Source organism: Octopus sinensis, linkage group LG2, assembly GCF_006345805.1.
Source record: "Octopus sinensis linkage group LG2, ASM634580v1, whole genome shotgun sequence".
NCBI classification, from domain to species: Eukaryota; Metazoa; Mollusca; class Cephalopoda; order Octopoda; family Octopodidae; genus Octopus; species Octopus sinensis.
The window spans coordinates 92,290,817-92,317,149 of NC_042998.1; the positions used below are offsets into that span (position 1 = coordinate 92,290,817).

Consider the following 26,333-nt stretch of genomic DNA (forward strand, 5'->3'; position numbering starts at 1 on the left):
TTCTCATAGTAATTTATGCATTAACATAGTGTCATTCATCCACTGGTGTTCTGAGTGAGCTCTGGTCTTTTAACACTTAAATCTTTTTTAAGATGTTTCTCTGACAACTGTTACAGCCATTTCATGTTTGTCTGCACATAAATATTATATACACCAGTATTTTAATCTAACACTGTTTCAAGTACATATATTAATTACATATATATATACATTTTTCTTTTTGTTCCAGTGTTTGTGGAGGAGAGCTTTTCAAACGTATTGTGGATGATGATTTTGTTCTAACAGAGCAAGACTGTGCACATTTTGTGCACCAGATCTGTGAAGGCGTACGCTACTTACATGATAAACAGATTATACATTTGGACTTAAAACCAGAAAACATCTTGTGTATTGCTAAAAGCAACAATTTTATCAAAATAATTGATTTTGGCTTGGCACGAAAACTCCAGGTTGGTGACAGTATCAAAGTATTATTTGGTACACCTGATTTTATAGCACCAGAAGTTGTAAACTATGATGAGATTAGCTTTGCAACAGATTTATGGAGTCTTGGAGTCATCTGCTATGTGCTGTAAGTTTTTTTCTCTCTCTTTCTTTGTATTTCATATGACTATTAATTTTGTAGTCGTTGTTGTTATTGTAGTAGTTGTTGTTGTTGTTAAGGTGGTGAGCTGGTTGAATCATAACCAGACAAACTGCTTAGTGGCATTTCTTCCAGCTTTGCTTTCAGAGTTAGAATGTTGCCAAGGTTGACTTTGCCTTTCATCCTCTCAGGGTCAATAAAATAAGTACCAGTTGAGTATTGAGGTTGATGTAATTGACAAGCCCTCCCCCACCAAAATTTCAGGTCTTGCGCCTATAGTAGAATGAATGATTATTTATATATCTTAGGTTCCAATTATTTTAAGATTAAAATATTAAAATTGGCTATATAATTTGAATCTTGTTTAATCTTGTGCAATAGGTGCAGGAGTGGCTGTGTGGTAAGAAGCTTGCTTCCCAACCACATGGTTCCAGATTCAATCCTACTGCAGGTGTCTTCTTTAGCCTCAGGCTGACCAAAGCCTTGTGAGTGGATTTGGTTAATAGAAACTGAAAGAAGCCTGTCGTATGTATATGTGTGTGTGTGTGTGTATATATATATATATATATATATATATTTATGTTAGTATATTTGTGCCTGTTCCCCACCATCACTTGACTACGAATGCTGGTGTATTTATGTACCCGTAACTTAGCAGTTTGGCAAAAGTGACCAATAGAGTAAGTACTAGGCTTACAAAGAATAAGTCCGGGGGGGGGGGGGTCAATTTATTTGACTAAAGGCGGTGCTACAGCATGGCCTCAGTCAAATGACTGAAATAAATAAAAGTAAACTTGTTTTAAAAATCTGAGTGATAACTTTATCTTTCAGCAATTTGTCATTGTTTATTTATCATTTTGTTTTTTGTTTAACTTATTTTTTTATCGTTTCAGTATTTCTGGACTGGCTCCTTTCACTGGAGAAACAAATGTTGAAACATTATCCAATGTCACACAAGCAGTTTATGACTTTGATGATGAAACCTTTGATGAAATTTCAGATGCTGCAAAAGATTTTATTTCCAAGTTGTTAGTAAAGAAAAAAGAGTAAGTGATAAATACAAGAATTTAATTAAAATCAATCCCATAATTATCATTTGATTTCTTTTTAGTAAATCTGAAATTAACGTCTGTTTATTACAGTCATGTTTTATTTTTTCAGTTTTTTTAATTAGGAGGGAAAATTGTACCCATGATCCTTTACAGGCCCTTTGAATCTTGGTGGGAGGGAGTAAGTGAAGAAGGTGTTTTCAAGTTGGAGACCCAGGCCTGAGTACTTGTAACAGTGAACTCTCACTCACTACTAAAGCCCTCCAAGATACCAGGCATTGGTGTTAGACTGGGCAATAAAATTGAGTCAGTTACTACTGTAAATCCAATTTTTATTTTCATTTGAAAAACTACTTTTAATTCTCCCACTTCATATTATATGCTACTAGAGTCATATTATAAAATTGAGAAATATTTGAGGTAAATTTTTCTTTGTAATCGTAAAATTTCTATTTTCCCTTCTTTCATCTACAAAGTACTATAAAGAATGTTGGTAAATGATTCCAGTACTCCCCTGCCCTTGAGAACACCAGTGAAAGAACTATTGTTGCTCTTTAACACCAGTAGTGTTTATACGAGTGTCTGATATGATAATCTCTTAGCAAAGATGTTAATCTGTGGCTGCCATCTATCTCATGGCTTGGGGATGTTTCATATCAGACTGTTTTGTTGCAGCATGCATTAATGGCTTTCTCTCTAGTCTATATTATTCTATCAGCTGGTGTCTATCTTGTCTTCCACACTCATCTTTTAATGGAAGATGTGCATCTCCCACACATTCTCTTGTTAATTCTTAACTACACATTACTTCTGCTGAACTTTCTGCATACAGGTGTCATCTAGTGCATTTTTATTATCAAAGACCACCACCGAAAAATCCTTCAATAGGGAGCTTAACTTAATCTCTATCAATAACACCAAAACGCAAATGTTACATATACTATTTACTGAAATAAATAATCTTAAAATACTCCACCTTCCTTGCTTATGAACAACATGGCTAAAACCCTCAAAAATGGTAACATGCTAGGCCACACAATCTCTGATTATTTTTTAACAATTTGAAACTGCATCCAATATACTAAACTTCTTCAGGCTCAGGAAGTATTTTGGCCCTGATTATTAATGTATTTCTCAGATATCCAATAACAACACTGCTGCTACATTCATAAAGTTCTGAGACTATCCAAAAAGAGCTAGCCAGCAGACTGATAAAGAACTTTTCAACAACATTCTATAACTACTTCATGTAATTGCTCCTCCATCATTATCTTTTTTTATCCTGTTTTTACTAAAGTTTATGTTTTGTGTTTCTTCTGAAGTGCTTTACACCATTTCACCAGATGCCTGTTTGCCTTCTGTTTATCATATCCACTGTGGATCACTCAACAATTTCTATACAAAGTACTCCCTTATGTCTTTTTATTTATCCATATCCTTTCTATTGGATTTACCTAGAAATAATGTTCAAGCTGTACATCAGCCATATTGAACTCACTAACCTGAGAGAGCCTGTAAAGGTTATAGGCACTGTCACACTTCCTCAGACTAAAAAATAAAAAAATTGTAATATTTTAATTTAAATTTTCAGAAACCGTATGACTATTCATATGTGTCTTCAACATGAATGGCTAGCTCTTGATCATGTGGACAACCAGTGTATGAAACGCCTCAGTACGGACAAACTAAAGAACTTCATTGCTAGACGTAAATGGCAGGTGAGTTAGAATTTTCTCAATAAAAAAAAAGCTTACCACAATATATCATACTTGTCAGATCTGTATCATTCTAACCACAGATTTTCAATTAAGTGCTAAAGAGAAATGAAAGTTAAATATATTAATAGTAGTGAGTTACTCCCTTGCAAGACTATAACATTATGGCCAGTTAATCTCAACATGCTCTCTTACAGCTAAAGGGGAAAATATAGGAGGTGCATCTCCTGCTGTTTTTTATGCAGGGTGAATCTGATGCTCTCTTTGGCTTGCCACAAGTCCTTTACCTTCTCAAATTGCTGTTTCATTCCACCTTGTATTTTTGAAGGGCGGCTGGGTGACATCTTGAACATGTTACTTGTAGCTCTTTTTAACATTAGATGTGACAATCTCTGTTGATAACTGTCAGTGAGGAATATCACCTGAGTTCATTGATATTTCTGTACACCCTAGGCTTGCTCACTATACTTATTTCATGAGACCAAGCTGTTCTGGGAACATATTTTTCGTTCAGCCCTATTCAGTTTATAATATTGCACAACCCTAACTCAGCCCTGACTAAGTTAATCCTTGATCAAATACATTCAAACATTTACCATCCATTTCTTTTTCTAAGGCATAGTGTATGCCTGACTACATTGTCCAATATGTTCTTCGTTTCTTGAGACTGTAAGGTGTAATTTGATAGATTTAGCTACTATTTTAGCAGAGTGGATGATTGCAAAAAAAAGTGTCATCATTGGCTCCAGTCCAATGCAGTTGCATTTGAGGTGAATACACTTTGCGCTTAGTAGGTTTGTATTTTTCATAACTTCTTCTGCAACATGATCCTGTCAACTATTTTTTGAAAACAAAATAACGGCGTCATTTGTGGAAGCACTTGGGGGAATTAGATGTGGCAGTGGCAGATGGTTTGGATTTTAGTTACAAATCATACTCACACAACTATGTGTGTGTGTGCATGTGTAGATATAGACGTGTGTATGTTTGTATGTATATTTGTAACCATTTCTCACAGTCTAGTGTAACTTGGTATTGGTATGTACCATACTTCAACTAATGGTTTTAGGCACCCAATGTAGTTGCAAGCAAACACAAATACCGTTGGTCCTTAATCTAGTGTAACATTCAGGATGTGACTGCTGGTTGGAGAGAGGGATGCACCAATGCTCCCTTCCACTGGTACATTATTTGTTGATATCAAAAGAATAAAAGACAAAACTGGCCTTGGTGGAATTTGAACTAAGAAAGCAGAGAGCCAAAACATATATAGCAATGCATTTTAGTGCATGCTGCAATAACTCTACCAATTCATCTTATCTGTGTATCTATGTCTGACTGTCTAAATGCAAAAGTAAATTTTAAATATTAGATTTTATATAACAATTTCAAACCTTTGAAATTTGTTAGCATAGTGTTATTCCTTGTGTAATTTTCAAGTTCATCTTCATTCACCTTTTTTTTTTTACACTTTTGTTTTCAAACAAAATATTTGAAAAATCTCAATTTTTAATTTATTTCTTCTCATCCTCCAAAGTACCTGCTACTTACTAATTGTCCTTTCCAAAATGATTAATTCCTGAAAATTTGTTGAATGATTGTACCATATTGGTAAGATTTGTTTTTTTCACAGTTCAGATTTTTCAAGTTAAGTTATATTTTTCTTTTCATTGGAAAAAATTTCATTATTAAAAAAAAAAAAGAAAAGAAATTATATTTGTGTTCCATTTATCTACTACATCTATAAAAGGCACCAGCTGCTTCTTTCCAATCAGCTGGAGGAAGACCCTCAAGAACAAACTATATGAATGGGGGGCACACTCACCAAGATCAGAAACCTCGTCAATTCAACCAACAACCATCTGTTAATAGACACAACAATGAACAGGTTACATGGAAGGTATTACAACCAAGGATTCTCTATAAACTACTGCTTTTACCTCTTACCTACAACTTCATTTTCTATAAAATTCTGGTGGCTATTTAATTCCAACTTTTAACTCTGCTTCCTTTTTATTTTATAAATAAGCAGGTGTCTGTGTAATTGTTTTCCTCATTTTTCCCTCTACCCATTTGTTAAGATTCTTAGTTTGTCACCCTCAGCTATTATCACCCTAGGAAACGAGAAATCATTAGGGTCCTTACATTGGTGTCCTTAAACTGCTTTTACTACAACTGGTATATAAGTGAAATGCTAGGTCCTTCTCATGTCTCAGCTTGATTTTAGTTTCCCATCTAGAACCTTTCATTTACAGTAATCACCTAAAACTCTGAAGAAAGTCATGAATGCCATTGTTTCCAATTCCTTTTATTAAATGCAAGATAACTTGTCTAAATTCATTGCTGTTAACATTAGCTATTTTGAAATGTTTTTTTTTCTGCATGGTTTGCATGAAACCTTATTGTAATATCAGGTTGTGTAGAAAGTTCTGTCTGATTAGGAGGTTGAACCTATTGAAACTATTTTTTTTCACTCCCCAAAAAGCCATAAATACTGATGCATAAGCTTTTCATGAAGAGTCACTATATAGCAACAACAATATTTTCATATATTAGTTTTTTATGAATCCATTAAGGAATCATGCAAAGAACATATTTGTTGCATTATGTTTTACAATCTTTATTGTTCTAACGCAAGCAAAACAACCAAAAATGTTATGGTCAAGATGCTGTGAATGAATTTGCAGAAGGTTGATTGAAAAATTCAGATGTGGCAATTTCAATTTGCTTGATAATCCTAGGTCAGGCCATCCTTCCAAATTGGATTATAAAATACTGGAGGCAATATTTGCAGTGACATTCACTGTGATAGTAAGAGAACTTTTCATTGAACTTATTGTTAGCATTATGAACATTCAATAATCATTTGAAGACACTAGGGAAAGTTTCAAAGTGTGGAAGAGTAGGTTTTTGTATTCTCTGACAGCAGCAAATCATCAGCAAAAACTTTACTGCTGTGAACCATCATTCGATATGCATAACCGGCAAGCACCATTTTTAAATAGGATCATAACTCATGATGATGATCATCATTTAACATCCATTGAGATGAGAAATGGATTCTTCACAACAATATTAAGCACCGTAGACACTGCCTAATGCCAAATCAAAAACCTGTACCATATCTATTTGTGGGGAGTTCACCCAAGGAAAATTCTGTTTGGTGGCATATAGTAGGAATTATGAGTTTTTAAGGTAAAATCAAACGACCACATCTGGAATCTATTTTCAGCAGCTTCACCACTTGAAGACTTCTTTGAGTAAAAAAGTGTCTTGCTGTAATAAATTACAGGGGTGTTCATTAAGATAATGCTTGACCTCACACAACATGTCACTTAGAATGTTCTGGAATCATTTGGATGAGTAAAACTGCTATACCTTCCACATTTTCCAGACTTTGCTCCATCAAACTTCAACTTTAAAAGTAGGAAAAGTGTGGGCAGCAGGAAGGAAGACATAGAAAATGAATTAAAGTTTTTTTAAACTAAAAACTGAAGGAACTTCTTGAAATCAGGCAAACTTACAAATAAATGGAGATAGGTTACAGAAAATGACAAAATTATATAAATGATTAAATTTTCTGTTTTAACTCTTTAGCATTTAGATTCCTCTATCAAATATGGTTATCTATTTATGTTGTCATGGAATTAATTGTGCATTATCTTGTAGCATAAAAATTTCAATGTTGCAATTGTTTATTTTTAGAATGACATTGTAGGGTAGAAGTGTGAGGCCAGATCTGGCCAGTTTGAAGATAAAAATGGGGAAATATTTGGGCCTAATATGACTGGTTTAAATGTTAATGGGTTAAATATCATCTTTGTGTTATTAAATAAAGATTGAAAATTAGACAGAACTTTCTATATCACATGATACTTTCACACTTGTATTTTCTAAATAATATGCAACAAAAGAGATTTTCCTTTCCCTTGATGTTGTTTGAATGGATTTTGTTTAGCAATTACTAAGGAAAAACTGATATTTCTTTTTAAACCAGTCCTAGTTAAAAATATTTTTTTAACCAACTGAAGATTGTGTTCTGACCCTGTCAGTATCCTTAATTTTTTTATTCTTCTCTTCATACTTATTGCTAATGCTATCATAGATGACGTGTTATATGAATATAACCTTGTCTCTTATTCTCTAGCTTATTCTGATTACTCTCATCTGTTGTACTTATTCACATTAATTACAACCAGTTTAATCACTAATTCTTGATATTCACTCAATTAGTGATTATGTGACCCATTCTCAGTGCATCTCTAATAGTACTCAGTAATTTAATTCTCCTCCTGCCTTCATTCTAGACTTTCATAGCTTCAAAAAATTTGATCTGCATATAGTAAATTGTATTTACTTTTCTGTGAATGCCTATGTTGTAATGGTTAGATTATTGGGTTCATAATCATAAAATTGTGGGTTTGGCTCCTGGACAGGATGGTGCATCAGGTCTTTGAGGAAGATCTTCATTTCATGTTCCAGTCCACTAAGCTGAAATGGATACCAACCAAGTGTCAGTATATATATCTCTCTCTCTCTCCATTCAGTTGTCACATCCTGGATGTTCTACTGGGTTGGTAAGGGAGACAACAACAGTGTATCTGTGTCAGTTTGCAACTTTTGGGGTACCTAAATCAACTGATGAACACATGGTAGATGCTACCCTACCACATCACATTCACTTGTGAGTGACACTAATGATTACTCCCTTGTAAACGTTTCAGATCCCTTTTGTTACCTCTATCTTTCACTACTACAATTTGAAACAATTTCTCTTTTGTGTGGTGATATAAATATCTATTTTACTATGGATTTCACGTATCATTACACACACATTAATTATATCTCCTCTTACTCATTACTTTTAGCATTAATTTTCTAACCGACTGATCATAGTCTATATTACGCAAACAGGTTTAAATACTTGTAAAGTGTGCAGATCAAGAGTTATCTGCGCGTGTTATGAAGCTACTCAAGATATAATGAGAACAAGTTGCATTATTACTAATTGGATGAATAAATATCAGCAATTAATGATTGGATTTGTTGCAATTAATGCTGACTTGATAGATCTGTTAGAGTTCTGGACAGAATACCATGGGGTGTTTGTTTTGACTCTTTACACTTGTTGTTCAAATCCTGCTAAGGACAATTTTGCTTGTCATCATTTTAGTGGCTTAATAAAAGAAAATATTAATCTAGAGTGTGGGATGGGCAGAAGTGTTAGAACATTGGCCAGGATGCCATGTTGTGATGTGTTCTGACTTTATGTTGTCTGAATTCAAATTCACTCTATCACTAATAAACAGTGACACTTCTGTTGAGAGATGTGACTGACATATGGTGTCAGTAAATATGGAAAACCGATTAGTAACTATGTTTTCATTGGTTTGATTGTAAGGATTGGGTTCCACCATTACCGCATGAACTACAAAGAATAAGTTGATGATATTTGATTTGAGTAAGGTGCAGGCAGGGCTGTGTGGTTAAGAAGTTGACTTTCCAGCCACATGGTTTTGAGTTCAGTCACACTGCATAGCACTTTAGGCAGGTGTATTCTATAGCCCAAGGCCAACCAAAGCCTTGAGAGTGGATTGCGGGGATTGGCAACTGAAACAAGCTCATCCTGAGTGTGTGTGTCCGTCCTGGCATCACATGGTAGTTTAAATGAGTGTCACTGTCATCCAAGCAGTATCATTCATTTTCAGTATTCTGCTTAGAAAGAAGTGAAGGTTGACAACAGGAAAAGCATCTAGTTATAGAAAATCTACTTCAATAAACTCTGTCTGACCCATGCATGCATGGAAAAATGGGCATTAAAATGATGATCATGATATTGATAAACTTGGTCTAACTTGAGAATAAAAAGAAACAAGGTGATTATATATATATATGCATGGAACTGATACAAGCAATACTTGATTTATATGAATAATTGTAGAAAATTATATAAACTGAGAGTACAATTTAGTCGAGCTTTCTTTTGATATCCCTCCTTGTATAGGATTCATTTATTTTGAGCCTGTTTTTTATTTCATTTTCCATCAATAGAATAATGGACTTGTGTAGTGAGTTGTAAAATAGATTAGATACTTTATCTGGTTTGTCCATTCATGTTTCTGCATTTAAATCCTGCTGATAGTTTGTTTTCATCTTTCATTTATCACTAAGATAAGTAGCAGTTAGTTATTGGGATTAAATCACAAGCTCTGTGTCTCCTTCTCTCTCTGCATGACCACCCTGCACTTGGCTGAAACCAACACAGTATATCTTCTTTTTATTCTTTATCATTTTCATTTCACTTTTCAGAGCTCTCAATTTCACTTGCTCTGGTTAATTCTGTAAGAGCAGATAATAGCTTATTGTCAAGGGTCTCACAGGCATCTTCTACAATAATTAACATCCAGGGACCAATCTCTAAATCCTTGCTATCCCCAATAAAGCAGTTTTTAAGCTGGTGAACTTTCAGAATTGCTAGTATGCTGGACAAAATGCTTAGTGATATTTGATCCGTCTTTATGTCCTGAGTTCAAATTCCACTGAGGTCACCTTTACCTTTCATCCTTTTGAGGTCAATTACATAAGTACCAGTTATGCACTGGGGTCGATGTAATTGACTTAATCCCCTCCCCCAAGCTGCCCTTGTGGCAAAAATTTGAAATTATCATCATCATTATTATTATTATTAAGGTAGCAAGCTGTCAGAATCGTTAGCTCAGTGGGCAAAATTGCTTAGCGGCTTTTTGTCTGTCTTCGTGTTCTGAGTTCAAATTCTGCCAAGGTTGACTTTACCTTTCATTCTTTTGGGGGTCAGTAAATTAAGTACCAGTGAAACACTGGGGTCAGTGTCATTGACTAGTCCCCTCCCCACAAATTTCAGGCCTTGTGCCTTCACCAGAAAGGATTGTTATTATAATTGTCAAGGTCGACTTTTCCTTTCATTCTTTTGGTTTTGATAAAATGAGTACCCCAGTTGAACACTGGGGGTCGATGTAATCAGCTGTCCCCCTCCCACCAGCTTTCAGGCCTTGTACTTTTAGTAGAAGGGATTGTTATTATTAAGGTGGCATGTGGGCTGAATCCTTAGCCTGCTGGGTGAAGTGCTTAGTGGCATTTTGTTCAAATTCTGTTGAAGTCAACTTTGCCTTTCATCCTTTCAAGGTTGATAAAATAAGTACCAGTTGAATACTGGGGTTGATGCAATTGACTTTCCCGCTCCACTTAATTGCTGGCCTTGTGCCAAAATTTGAAATCACCATCATTGTTGGCAGAAAGGCCGCGAGCTGCCAGAATTGCTATCACACTAGATGAAATGCTTCGCAGGTATTTCAACCTGTCACTACATTCTGAGTTCAAATTCCACTAAGGTCAAGTTTTCCTTTCATTCCTTTGGGGTCGATAAATTAAGTACCATTTGTGTACTGGGGTCAATCTAATTGACTGCCCCCCTCCCACTCCCACCAAATTTCAGGCCTTGTTATTATTGGTGGCAAGCTGGCAGAATTGTTAGCACGCGGGACAAAATACTTAGTGGTATTTCCACTGAGGTCGACTTTGCTTTTCATCCTTTTATTCTTTTGAGGTCAATAAAATAAGTACCAGCTTAAATCTGGGTGCGATGTAATTGACTAGTGGCCCCCTCCACCCCCGAAATTTCAGTCCTTGTGCCTTTAATAAAAAGGATTTTTTTACTTCCTCTGCATCCTCCTTATACACAAACGAGGTCTTAATGTCTTAACTAAAGGATTCTATTCCTGTCTCTCTATTTTAAGTTGGAATGACAATATTTTCTTTTCCTGGCATTTAGCATGATTTTATCCTTATTTATTTGAAATTTTTTTTATTATCCATTTTTATTTTGTTTTGTTTTTGTTTGCTTTATCTATTTGCCTTGCACTGTTGTTCAAATCTTTCTTTGTAACCTTTGATCATCACGCATGGCTGTAATACTTTGATTTTCATCTGCTTTTGGAAGCTGAATTTTTTGTATTGAGGCAATATTGTATTTATATAACAACTGTATAATGATGTTCGATTTGTTTGTTTATATTGCTGTTGTTGTTTAACTATGTGACTAGTTTTCCTAATTAACATGGTCTACTGTAGTAAATAAATATATAGTCAAAAGAAAAAAAACACATACAAACATAATATATTATTTACAGAAAATTACAAAGAAGAGAAAAAAAAAGGAAAAGAAAAATTCAGCAAGCTAATTGTTCTTCATTGTGATATTTCTATTATTAGTTTTTGATGGAAATTTTATACTGGGAATTTTTGTAAAAAGTTTTTAAGAAAATAGATATCCATCTTATATACATTATATGATACATATATATATATGTATACGTTATATGATATATATATATATATATATATTATATATATATATATATATATATATACGCACCTCCACCTTTGCTATTAATTTGTGTGTTTTGCCTTAGTAACAAATCAATATTCATCTACATCAAATTAACTGAACTGAAAAAGACAGTTTTTTTTTCTTTAGTTAGGAGCTAAATAATTTCTATCATTAATCAATCACTGTAGAAATTGTGTAGTTTATAAAATGAGAGAATTATTGATGTTTCGAAACGTCTGTAAGTTGTCTTGACTCTTTTGATATAATAGATGATTATTTATTATTTTTAAGTGTGTGTGTGTTGGGTGTTAATCTTGCTGGGTTCCTGGGTTGTAGTTGTCTTCTAGTCATACTTATTTCTATTTGCAATACTTCAGCTACTGTAATGATATATATGTTTCAGCGTGTTTGTTTTCATACACCTATACTTGTATTTAAACATGTGTCTATATACACATATGTAGGTGTGTGTGTGTGTGTATGTATATATATATATATATATATATATATATATATATATACACACACACACACACACACACATTTATATATTCTTTTACTTGTTTCACTCGTTGAACTGTGGCCATGCTGGGGCACTACTGTGAAGAATGTTAGTCGAATAAATTAGCCCCAGTACCTATTTTTTTTATTAAGTCTGGAACTTATTGTTTCAGTCTCTTTGGTAAACTGCTAAGTTATGGGGTTGTAAACAAACCATCCGTTGTCAAGCAGTGGATGTAGGGCAAACAAGGGTGCACCCATCCACATAAATACACACACACACACACACACACACACAACAGGCTTCCACACAGTTTCCATCTACCAAATTCACTCACAATACATTTGTCACCCTGGGGTTATATTTGAAGCCACTTGTCCAAGGTGCTGCACAGTAGGACTGAACCCAAACCATGCGGTTTCAAAGTGAGCTTCTTAATCACACAACCATACCTACTCCTACAAATAATGAGCCGCCTTTGAAGGGAAATTATACCCATTGTACCTCTTACATGATAGTCAGGGATACTTACCACTATGCTATCAAGGACTAAACCTTAAAAAGTCAGGAGGTGTGAGAGGTGAATCTGATTATAAATTCACCACTATCAATTCATTGCAGGAGAGTTCACCACCATCAATTCACCATGAGGAAAGTTTACCGAGAAAATATATCAATAGTATCTCATCATTACTAGTTAAAAACTATTTTATTGGGAGGTAAAAAACAACAGTGAATTGATGACACCGAACTTACCGGACATAGTTGAATATATTTATTTAACCATTTGATATCCTTAGGATTACAACCATTTCATAAATGTACAACTGTATTGTACAATGCATAGCATGCATATTAGTGCCAACATGTAAAATAGTTTTTATTATACACTGAAATGATTACACGATGAAGACTGAAATGGCCATAATCCTGAGGATATTAAGTGATTAAATTAATACATTCATCTCTCGGGTTTCTGACGTTTTATGTATTCCTCATGAAATAATTTCATTGAGTGGGTCTCTTGGATATCAGCTGCATAGAACTCTACATTATACTCCTCCATATTGGATTATTCTTTTATTCCTTTATTTGTTTCAGTCATTTGACTGCAGCCATGCTGGAGCATCACCTTTAGTTGAACAAATCGACCCTAGGACCTTTTCTTTACAAGCCTAGTACTTATTCTGTCGGTCTCTTTTGCAGGGATGTAAACACACCAACACCGGTTGGTTGTCAAATGATGATGGGAGGGGGGCAAACGGACACAAATGTATCTATCCATCTATCTATATATCTATATCTATCTATCTATATATATATATATACATACACGATGGGCTTCTTTCAGTTTCTGTCTACCAAATCCATTCACAATGCTTTGGTTGGCCTGAGGCTGTAGCAGAAGACACTTGCCCAAGGTGCCATGCAGTGGGACTGAACCCAGAACCATATGGTTGGTAAGCAAACTACTTAGCACACAGCCACTCCTATAATAGCTGGGTCCATTACAAATGCTTTTTGTGATAGCCAGATGATTCTATGCATCCATGTATTGCATCACAGCGGATCATATATCCGAAAAAGAAGCACACTCTAAAAGTTAGAGCAGTAATATATTTACATGAAGTTAAATATATGTCCGGTCATATAGTGACCAATGGTTTTGCATCCATAAAGTGCTTAAGCTTTATAAATGGCACATCAGACTCCAATGGCTGCAGGCATATAACCTCTCTTCAAACTGGAGACAGAAAAGAGAGGTTGTGTACTCATGGCCATTGGGGTCTGATGAGTTGTCTCTATGGAACTAAGTGCTTTATGTATGTGAAACCATTGGTCACTCTATGACTGGATATACACATAGTCAATGAAACATATATCAGAAAAAAGGCACACTCTAAAGAATAGAGCAGTAATTATTGAAACACAAAGTTAAATTCTGGTCATAGAGTTACCAAAGGTTTCATATCCCAAAAAAATCACAGCCTTGTGGACAGGTCAGCAGACTCTCTCTGTATGTATGTGTGTGTGTGTATGTGTATATATATATATATATATATATACACACAGGATGATGCAAAAGTAGGTATACAGTTATGAAAAAAGAAAACGTGTACAATACTCCTTTATTTTTATCAAAAAAAAAATTAAGTTACAATAAAAGTTTTATTGTAGTTATGATAAATGTATTATGATTAATGATACTGAAATTATCGAAAATTATTAGCATATTACTAATATAATGTGCTAATAATTTTAATAAATTAAGTATTATAACTTTGGTGTTATGCTTATGTATACCTACGTTTCCCCCCCTTCCCCCGTATATATAATCTCCATGCATATGTATGTGTAATTTCTATCAAAAGTTGAGTTTACTCTGTTTTGCCCTTGGTGCGGTTATACATATATACACACGTGTGTGTGTGTATTGGTTATATGCATGTGTGTATGTACACAAACACATATACACTCACATAGTATATATGCATATGAATTACAAAGTATTTACAAGTTGATACTAAAAGTGCAACAATTTCAAATGAATATTAAAGGTTTATCAACTTTTAACTGGTGAAAATATATTTTCAACTGGGCTCCATATAGCTCTTGGTGGTCCATATAAGACTTTGTTGCTAAAATTTTCCTTATAATGTTTAATCATTAAAATATGAGAGGAGTTTTTAGATATTGAATAGTTATGAGAGTCCCTCCCCTATGTAAGATAGGAATGAATGGTTGAGAAACACTGATTTTAGTCATTAATCGATTAAATAATATTTTTATGCTTCAAACATTCAGGAGATTAGATTTTGAATGTAAATGAACAAGCATTTTATACATTGCTTCACTTCAGTGGCGTTGATATTTATTTTGGTGTAGAAGTCAGTTGATTTTTTTTTTTTTATAATTTTCCAGTTAATTATGGAAACAGTTAAACCAGCAATGTTTTCACATATAAAATCAAGACAAAATATTGAAATATAGATGCAGAGATAGTTTTAATTTTACAAAAATATTTTACTTCCAATGATAACTTTTTAGGAAGTTATAAGTAAAATTTTAAATAATAAAATTTTAATTAATATATATATTATATATATATATATATATATATATATATACACACACACACACACACACACCTTTTTTACTTGTTTTAGTCATTAGGCCGGTCATACTGTGGCACTGTCTCGAAGGGTTTAGAAAAAATTGACCCCCGTATATTTTGTTTTTTTAAGCCGGGTACTTATTATATTGGTTGCTTTTGCCAAACTTCTAAGTTACAGAAATGTAAACAAACCAACATTAGTTGTCTATGTTGTGGGAGAACAAACATAAACACAGAAAAACACACATAAGTTATATATATATAATATATATATATATACACACACAAACACACACACACATACAACAGACTTCTTTCAGTTTCCATCTACTAAATCCACTCTCAAGGCATTGGTTGGTCCAGGGCTATAGAAGACACTTTCCCAAAATGCCTCACAGTGGAGCTGTATCTGAAACCATGCCATTTGGAAGCAAATTCTTACCATACAGCCGCTTCACACACACTGTTGTGTACAAGTATGACTTGATTGCATGTACCATGCTTTCAGTTAATGTTTTAAGTGTTTATGTAGTCATAAGCATAGACACCTTCTCAGTCCCCTTGCCCTTTGACCTGCAGAACATCCAGTATGTGACAGCTGGTGGGATGGAGATGGCCACAACACCAACCAGCCCATACTCAGTTCAGTTGAGTAGACTTGAACAACAGGAAAACATAGGGATGTGGTCACACAAATGTGTGTAAGATTAAATGATTATTGTCTCAGATAACTTGTTTTATTTTCAATAAGTTTCTTTCTCTGTGTATAATTAGTGAGGATATATGTGGATATATATATAGTTGACATCATAAGAATTTATAAACTTTTGAGAGAACTTCAAAGTATTGCTCTGGTACTATTGATAGAACGCCCATCATGTCTACAGGGTATGTGAGTTCGAATCCTATGCATACTCTGGGTTTTTTTAATCCAAAAGGGTTTTTCAAACCAATACTTACATGCTATTAATGATAGCTTTGTATGTATTTCAAAGACCAATTCTAAAAAAGAATTTTTTACACACGCACACACACAGAGGGAGGGTGAGAGAGACAGAGAGAATATTAATCATATTGTTGCTCTATGTTCTGTTGTTTTACATTCAAATGTTGAGCAACGTGAAGATAGAAAAAAATCCCCTCCAAAGCTATTTAGATTTAACGACGAGTACTTTCAAGGGAGAGAACTCGTACCTCAGTGTGCTGAAAAAGAGTGTATGAAATCTCTCGTAGTTGTAATAATAGTAATTCTCTGACAGGGAAATCAATTACGAAAGATGTTTTATTAATTAGTAATGAAATAAGTAGATGACATTTTAGATAATTCTTAGAAATTAATGTTTTAGAAATAAATTGAAAGTTTATCTTTTGAAGTAAAACAAACCAAATTTTGTGAAAATAATTCTTAACGATTAGCATCACAAAATATGTAGGTCTCCTTAATTTAATAAATGAATATTTTATGATGATTGTGAGGCATATTTTCATGACCTATAACAACTTATTGCCAGCATTTCGATCAGGCTGTCTCATTCATATTTTTGACATTCACCAACATTGCTCATGCCTGTGCGGGGGTGGGAGGAGAGGGTGTATCAATTGTGCTACTCCTTCCTACTTGTCTAATATAATTATCAAATAAATAACTAAATATCCATAGCTTTGGAATTAACGGTATTAAATAAATGAACTAGCGTTCATTTCAGTAATGAATATTTGGTTGTTTGATCAGCTCAACTACTGGTTCATTGAATTAGCTTGTAAGTGGCTGAGTATTCCACAGACACATGTACCCTCAATGTAATTCTCAATTAGAATCAGCGTATCACTGTGTGACAAGGATAGATCCTTGACTTCCAGGTACAATCCATCTGACAGGCTTTTCACAGTTTCCCCTCTATCAATTTTATTCTCAAGTCTTGGATTGACCTGAAGTCATGGTAAAAATGATGATTACCTGTGATACCATGCAATGGAATTGAACCCGGTATCTTATTGTAGACTGAACTTCTTTACCATTTCAGCTTTTAAATAGACAAACATTACAACTCAGTATGGATTGGACAAATTAAATATTGAACTGCTTTTCAAAGAACTGTAAAATTATCATGCTGATCATTTAATGTGAATGGAGCTTGCAGAAGAAGACCCAGGTAGAATTGAGACTAAATGGTGATAGATGATCTCATGGGGGTGATGACAAAGAACTGGGATGATTGGCAGTGTTCAGTTCTGAAGGAGACTTGTCCATTTTGACAAAACTGAGTTCTACTAGAGCTGTGTGTATACATGTGCAACTGGGCCCTTCACCCAATTTCCTTCCTCTCATCTCTACCATCCACTAGTGCTGGTGGCATGGAAGAAAAGTACCCAGTTCACACTAAAATGGTTGGCATTAGAAAAGGCATCCAGCTGTAGAGGCCATGCCAAAGCAGGCACTGGAGCATACTACAGTCTTTGGACCTATTAGACTCTGAAAAAATTGTCCAGCCCTTCCAGTATGGAAAATGGATGTTAAATGATGATGATTACAGGTAATATAAAGTAAGACTAAAAAAGGATTTTATATGAAAATGTCTGAGATGAATTATTGGTAATTAATTCATCTGTGACCTCATCAGCAACACTTTCCGTCATTGTGTGTGCTCCTGCTCTGCTTAGTCCATTCTAATTTGATTATCATTATCCAGATTATTGACCTCATCTTCAGAGATGAAGCATTACTTTTTAAAATATATACATCTATGCTACACTTTGAAAATTTCCCACCAGAATTAATAGTTATAACACAAGACTTGTATAGATAATATTCTATGCATTTTATAAAAAAATCTTATAAGGTAAAAATGAAAAGGTAAACATAGAAATTGTACTTTTCTGATGTGAGAAAGGAAATCATATCTTGCTATAGAATGAAACTTCCATATTTAATAAAGAGCCATCGTAAGAACTTTGGAAATATCCAAGGCTCACTGATAACCCACTACTAAGATAAGCTTAATATTAGTGTTCTTACTGAAATATAAATATGCTAAAGTGTAACATATATTATACATTTGTCAGTGAGCTAGAGGATAAAACTGTTTCTATCCCTAGCTTAGAAATAAGGGTTCTTAATTCAAGTTTAATATTTTATGTGTGTGTGTATGTGTTACTGCTATATGACTAGTGTTGGTCTGTATACATCCTTGTAACTTAGTATTTTAACAAAAAAGAGACTGATAAAATAAGTAGCAAACTTTAAAAAAAAAGTAGTTGAATTGATTTGATTAGCTCTAAACCCTTCCCTGTAAGGTGATGTCCCAGCATGGCCACAGTACAATAACTGAAACAAGTAAAAGTATAAAAGTGTGTCCAGGAAACAATACATCTGATGATGATTGGACGTCAAACAGATTTAAACATAATCTCAATGTAAATCTTAAATAAAATGTTTTGTCTCCAAAGATAAAGACCAAGTCTAATAATTTATTGTCATATAAAAGATTATTTTTTTGATTGTCTATCATCTTTCAAGATGTTTTAGTAGCTTCATTGGAGTCTGTTATTGAATATACATTATAAATTATGTAATTGTTGTTGTTAAGATATTCAGCACTATTAATAATAATAACAATAATAATCCACTTTGTTGTTTGTTGTATTTTTGAACACTAAAATATTTGTGCAGTTTTTTCTTTATTTTATTTTTGGTTTTTCGTTTTGTCTTTCTTTACTTTGTTTTATTTAATTTTGAGTTGAGTGTTGCATGATGTTTTTTTGTTTTCTTTTTGCTTTAGAAAAATGGCACTGCTATTCGTGCTCTGAATCACATAACAGGCAGGTTTTCTGAAAGAGCTTCATCCACATCAGAACCCGCTTCATTTTCTCTGCCTACCCAATATTCAGTCTCGAATGAAAGAAGGACATTTTTTAGGAATTCAAAGCCACCAAAACCTTAAGCAGTTTACCAGTCCAGTTTTTAATGCCAAAACACTTAGGCTGTTCACCATCCAGTGATTTTTGTCTTGCTGAATTAATTATTCAGACAGTTCATATCTACTTCATTCTTCATCTAAATTATCAAATCCATCAAAAACCTTTTTTCATGCAAAAACTAATGTTGAAAATCCTTCTTCCTTCTCTAAGGTGATACAAGAAATTGAAAAGATCAGAGCCGAGTCTGCTGCCGACAGTGTATGAAATAAGCTGTTGAGAGAAAGAAGAGATCTGTATGTCTTGTATATTAAATAGTTCTTTTGAGGTAAAAAGGGATGAGAGAGTTTTATAAGCATTGCACTGATGTACAAGATACACTAGTCTAGTTTTTTTGTTTTTTTTACTTTGGATTTGGCAAAGAACAATATAATACTATCTGGAATAAGTTAGATGTTAAAACTTCCACAGGGTCCTATTTTCATACCCTACAATGGCTTCATTCAGAAAAGAAAAAGAAAAACCAATAAGCAGTTGATCTGTGATATGCAAAAAATTTTTTATATTTCTACTTTTTTCTCCTCTATACCTCCCTCCTTTAACAAAATAAATAAAACTTCAGGCAGAAATTAACAAAGTTTCTTTAGCAAACAGTTTTGTTTATGTGACATGTAAAGTTAGGGGGTCACTATTGTATTTAGCACATTGGCTACTGTTATCAGTGTGATTACAAATTTTGTTCAGTTATTGAACAGCTTATTTTATTTCATCTAATTTATATCTATGGCATTATCAATTGCTATACTAATTCTCACTCAGAACAAGGAGGGAGGAAAAATGATCATTGAAATTAAAAATTTTTTAAAAATTGGAAAAAAAAAATTAAATTTTTTTTTATAGTTTTAACACATTTTTAAAGCAAGAGAATTTTGTAACTTTGAGATGAGAAATAATTTATTATAAATGTTAATTTCTCTAATTGCTATATTTGTTTAATTACTGTATTAGAGATTTTGTTCTTATTTTTTTATATATTATACTGAGTTGATATGTTTATTTACAGCATTGTACATAACTTATAAGAAATGGGAACCTATAAAATACTTCCAAAGATACAAACTTTTACTTTTAACTTAATTTTCGACCAGATGAACATATATGTAAGTTAAGTGTCCATGCCCCAGCATGGCCACAATCGAATGACTGAAACAAGTATAAGAATATAGATTATTTCAAAAAGATTGCAGTAAAATTCAAATCTTCTTTCGGTTAATGTGTGCTGCTGATATTTCTCTTTTGCTAATTACCCTAAGTGTTTAATTAGATCTTAGGTTTTAAGTTAAAATAATAAAAAGTTTAAGATATACACACACATAAATTCAATATTAACAAAATCAAACAAATTTCCCATTAATTGATTAATAATATTCTTGCTACCAATTCCATGATCAAGAAGTCAATTTATATTGGAAGTATGTGTTGGGTTCCTTTTTAAATTAATTTTATTCTGTTTACAAACTGAAACGATGGGATACTAATTATCTGAGCTACGCTTCTAAGTTCTTCCTGTCTTTAACTAAATTATGTGGTTTTATAGCACTAAATAAAAACAAAATGTTTACATAAACGATTTTTATCTTTAATATAATTTTGTTTTGTTTTTCTTTAAACTGTCTTTGTGTGCCATTTTGTAATTTCAGAAAGAATGGATATTGAGCCATCATTGTTTCAAAATTGTCTGTCTTGGATTTGTCATATTTACAATACAGCATATTTGATCTACTCTTTCAATGTTTTGATTTTAGCTTGTGTGTGGTGGGGAGTGTGTAACTGTATGCTCTTTCTGTTCCATGCACTACAAAACCTGTCTCTGCCTCTGTTTCATTTTAAGGTACTTGCTTTTCCTGCAGTATAAGAAGACTTGTCAGTCATACATCAGTGTTAAGGTTTCCTTTCACAATTGAATCAATTTTGATGTGTAGGACTTAGTCTATTCCTAGATGTGAAATCATCATTGCTGTGTGGTCAAAAAGCTACACCACTTTCATGTGGGTATTTAGAACTAGGCGTGTGGAGAAGATTATAAGGGTTTAGATTTCACGCAAGGCTTCAAGTTATGAGGAAGATTTATTGAAATGGATAAAGATTTGGTGAGATAATTATTGATTTACTAACATATTGTTTAATAATATTTTCTAAACTCTGTGCTGGCACCATGGAAAAAGCATCCATGCTGGTGCCACATTAAAAGCACTTGTGCTGGTATCACATACTACAGCACCACATACAAAGCACCCAGTACATTCTGTAAAGTAGTTGGTGTTAAGAAGGGCATCCAGCCATAGAAACCATACAAAAACAGATGACTTGAGCCTGATGCAGCCCTCTGGCTTTCCAGCTCCTGTCAAACTGTCTAACCCATGCCAGTATGGAAAAACGGATGTTAATTCATGATGATGATCATATTGTGAGAGGATTTAACATGTTAGGCTAATTATTAAGTTAACTAATTATTGGGTCATCCCATAAATAAGGTGGTTTTTTTTCAATTACATGAACTGGGAGTTGGAGGGGGATGGGATAAACTACCTGCATCAACTTTCTTTAAAAACAGGTAATAATTTTACCTTATTCTTAGTGGAAGTTTTGAAGAGTTGCAGTTATTTTCTCAAAGCTATAATGGAAGTGACAAAGGAGCATATTTTGCTTTGAGTTCAATAAAGGCAACTATGCAATGGAAAGTGTGAGGAATATTAATGCAGTATATGGGGATTGAGCAATAAGTGTAAGCCAGTATCAACGATGGTTCCAGAAATTCCAAGCCGGAAATTACAGCCTTGAAGACAAGCCTTGTCCTAGATCTGTAGAGCTCAATGAGGACGTCCTGAAAACTTTGGAACAAAATCCCATCATAACTGTTGAGGATCTAGCAGAGAAGCTTGGATTTAGTCATTCAACTATTCATCGACACCTGTGTGCCATTGGAAAAGTCAGCAAATTGGGTCAATGGGTTCCTTACAAACTCTCCAAGTCTAATCACACACAGTGAATGTGTGCTCTTCTTAGCAATGTCTCACGAATGAACCTTTTTTAGACTGAATAGTGACTGGTGACAAGAAATGGGTTCTCTATAAAAATGTCAAGCATCGAAGACATTGGTTAGGGAAAGGAGAAACACTAGCACCCCAGGCTAAAGAAGGTCTTCACCCACGTAAGGTGTTATCTGTTTGGCGGGTTATGAAAGGTTTAGTGCACTTTGAACTTTTTTAACGAAATGATAACAAAGATCTACTGTGAGCAGCTTAAGTCAGTGCGAGAAAAAAATGACCATCTTTGGTTTAAAGACAAAAGTTGTTCTTCCATCAGGATAATCTTTTCTACTCTAGGCACAAAGCCTGAAAGATTTGGGGAGGAGGGCAGTCGATTAGATTGACTCCAGTTCGCAATTGGTACTTAATTTAATGACCCTGAAAGGATGAAAGGCAATGTTCAGTCACATACAGTGAGGATGACATTCCAAAGGCTGGAGCAGTTTGAATGGGAAATGATACCTCGCCCACCATATTCGCTGGATATTGCCCAATCTGATTATCATTTATTCTGTAGTCTTCAGAATCATTTGGACAGATAAAATATAAATTCTGTAGACAAGGTCAGAACAGTACTGGTGGAGTATTTTTCATCACAGACAAGTGAATTTTGAAAAAGGGGCCTTGCAAATCTACCAGATAGATGGAAAAGCATTGTAGAAAATGGAGATTATATTTTAGATTAAAGAACTTTATCTTAATTTTGAAAAATAAAAGTATAAAAAAAATGCATTATTTATAGGATAACCCAATACTATTAAAATTAGGTTGGAAGAATTATTAATGGTTAAAATTATTTTAGGTGCAGGCATGACTGTGGTTAAGGGGCTTGCTTTGCAACCATGTGGTTTTAGGTTCAGGCCCAGTTCATGACATCTTGGGCGGCCCTAAGTGAACCAATACCTTGTGAGTGAATTTGATTGATGGAAACTGGAAGTCCATCTTGTGCGTGTGTTTTTCTCTCTACCCTCTGTTTGACAACCAATATTAGTTTGTTTTTTTTTAATGTACACTCAATACCTTTTTACAGCATTCCTCCCTTTATTATAGACAAATTGAGGTCCAGTAAAAGCTTTTAGGTAACACACTATATGCAATTACTTAATTTGTTGGTTACCTAACAAATATGTTGAAGTAGTTTTAAAATGTATACCTGAAATAGCAGGAAATTGTTGAGGTTGAATAATTTTCAGATCAAGTAAAGCTTAATTTACAGATTAAAGAATAAAGTAAAGGTATGGATTCAGTATAAAAAGTATAATCGCTAATGGAAGTAAATCTTAGATATACCAAACACAACAACTGCAGTTCTTAAAAATCTCTTTCACTTGTTTCAGTCATTTGACTGTGACCATGCTGGAGCACTGCCTTTAGTCAAGCAAATCGACCCCAGGACTTATTCTTTGTAAGCCTAATATTTATTCTATTGGTCTCTTTTGCCGAACCTCTAAGTTACGGGGACGTAAACACACCACCATTAGTTGTCAAGTGATGTTAGGGGGACAAACACACACACACACATACATATATATATATACACACACACACGATGGGCTTCTTTCAGTTTCTGTCTACCAAATCCACTCAAGGCTTTGGTCAGCCCAAGGCTATAGTAGAAGACACTTGCCCAAGGTGCCACGCAGTGGGACTGAACCTGGAACCCTGTGGTTTGTAAGCAAACTACTTACCACACAGCCACTCCTATGCCTTAAATTAATACAACCTTTCTATAGAATTAAGTTAGATGTTCATATATCTTTTACTTGTTTCAGTATTTGGACTGTGGAACCACCATGAAGGGCTTTTGTTAAATAAATTGACACCAGTACCTTTTTCTGCTGGTCTCTTTTGTTGAACCATTAAGTTATGGAGACATAAACAAACCAACATTAGTTGTCAACAATCCATGCTAGCATGGACAACAGATGTTAAGTGATGATATGGAAGGCAGATGTTAAACAATGATGATGTTACACACATATAGGATGGACTTCTTTCAGTTTCTGTCTCCCAAATCCACTCACAATGCTTTGGTTAGCCAGAAAGGAAGCTCCTTACCACATGGCCACACCTGTGCCTATGGTACTTCCCTTTTTTTTTCTTCTGTTTTTCTTCCTTTCAGGTCTAATGCTTACTCGTTTGAATTTTTTTTACTGTTGAACTGCTGAATTATTGAGATGTAAACAAACCAATACTGGTTGTCAAGTGGTGACAAGCAAAAACAACACAAATACTCATGCGCACACATGCACACACACGCATTTATAATGGACTTTCACAAACAAAGCATTCATAGGCTCCAGGCTATGGTAGAAGACATTTGCCCAAGACATCACATGGTTGCCAAACAAGCTTCTTAATCATGTGGCCATGCTTGAATATTCAAACTGTATTTTGGCATTTTCTCTTTGTATTTGTCCATAGTAGTAGTAGTCATCTGTTGATGGATACACTAAACCACAGAACATTATCTTGTTAGATTGATAACTGACAGATTGAAAAAGGAAGAAATGATTACTGAAATATTTTAAGAATGTGACAGTCAAAATTGGTCAAAATGAGAGAAATACATTAAAAGAAAAAGGTAATGAATCAGAAATCATCTTTAATTTTCTAGTTTTAATATCGACATTGATGATAGAAATTCCAACCTTTTTATTAATTAGAAAACTAGAGTGAAATTTTAAATTTTTTTTATTTGTTTTTCTCTTATTAGCAAAACTAACTTTTTATCTTTCATAACAGATTTTCCTCTCTTTCCATCTTTTTTGATCAGTCTGGCTTCCAAAAAGTGATAAGCTGTTGACCTACATTGAGTAATACACTGATAAAAATCTTTCATGAATGTAAACTCTGGTGATAAGATGTTTATTGGCTTTCACATATTCATCTCATTCTGATTCTTTCACAATCTTCAACTCTCTACATTAATGTATTTTGTGCATTTTGTCCCCTACTTATAATCTTTGACTGGCTCACAAATGCTTCAAACACGCTTGATCTCACCTTCAAACCTATCTTTTCTCAAACTATCACTTTCTCTGCAACTGTTGAATTTGCAGGACTCCTGCCTTATCTTGACTATTCCCTACTCATCCACATTTTAGGTAACATCTCTTGGGTCCTATGGTACTAAAAGATATCTCAGTGATTGGCATTCTTTCAGTTCTAAGCTAACTACCCCTCTCAGTATATATACTTCATCTGACCCTTCAGAACCTACTGCACATAAACCTAAAGCAGCCAATCAATGCCCCTATCCTCAATATCTCAAAAACCAATATCTCTCTCTACAGTGATGTACTGATCATTGGAAATATCCTATAATTTTGATCCATTCTCATGAAAACTAATCCTTTTGACCCACCCAATTATCAACATATTGCACTCATTTCCAACATCGCAAAGTTGGGGGAGTTAGCCATTAACTCTACCCCTCTCCAAAATCTTGAAACATGTTTCTTTTTTTAATGACCTCCACTATATACTTTCATAATATCAGATCTACTGGTGAACTTTTTTTCTTTATTATTAAGTAGTACTCCCACCTCCATTTGGGAAATTTGTTGGAAATAGTTGTTGCCTCAGTAACACATTCAGCTATATGTCTGACCTGTGACTAGTCTATAAAATCCATTCATCTCTAGAATTGTTTGCTTCCTGTCAGATCGCAGCTTATTGTAAGTTTAAGAATCTTTTTGTAATCCACTGTTACAAATGGTGTGCTCCAAGGTTCAGTTTTGTCTCTCATGCTCTTCCTCCTCCCTTAAACTTCTGCACTCAAGCTTCATCCACATGTAACCTTGATACCAATCTTTGTCACATTTAACAGCAAAAATAATTCCTACACATTTTTCAAAACATTGTAGTCCATCTCCGCTTCAACATGAATAACATGCAGTGAGAACCCTCATGGTTGCTGCAAATGCTAATTCTTATGCTCATTAACGATCTTTCCCAAATAGCACACATCTTCAACATAATTTTAGTCCCCTTTCAG

General features: G+C 34.1%; 1 protein-coding gene across 6 annotated transcripts in view; it reads left to right on the top strand.

Moving 5' to 3' along the window:
* The window catches only part of LOC115229261 (myosin light chain kinase, smooth muscle), a 137,444-nt gene extending 116,555 nt beyond the window's left edge, over window positions 1-20,889 (top strand). For 3 of the 6 annotated variants that reach the window (XM_029799649.2, XM_029799644.2, XM_029799660.2), the window contains 5 exons: window positions 230-571; window positions 1,477-1,629; window positions 3,224-3,350; window positions 5,098-5,247; window positions 19,109-20,889. In XM_029799649.2, coding sequence (XP_029655509.1) covers window positions 230-571; window positions 1,477-1,629; window positions 3,224-3,350; window positions 5,098-5,247; window positions 19,109-19,270 — 934 coding nt within the window. In that variant the 3' untranslated portion in view covers window positions 19,271-20,889. The remainder of the gene's footprint in view (window positions 1-229; window positions 572-1,476; window positions 1,630-3,223; window positions 3,351-5,097; window positions 5,248-19,108) is intronic. The other 3 variants (XM_036515486.1, XM_029799653.2, XM_029799666.2) reach the window with 3 other exon arrangements.
* Window positions 20,890-26,333: the final 5,444 nt, after the last annotated feature.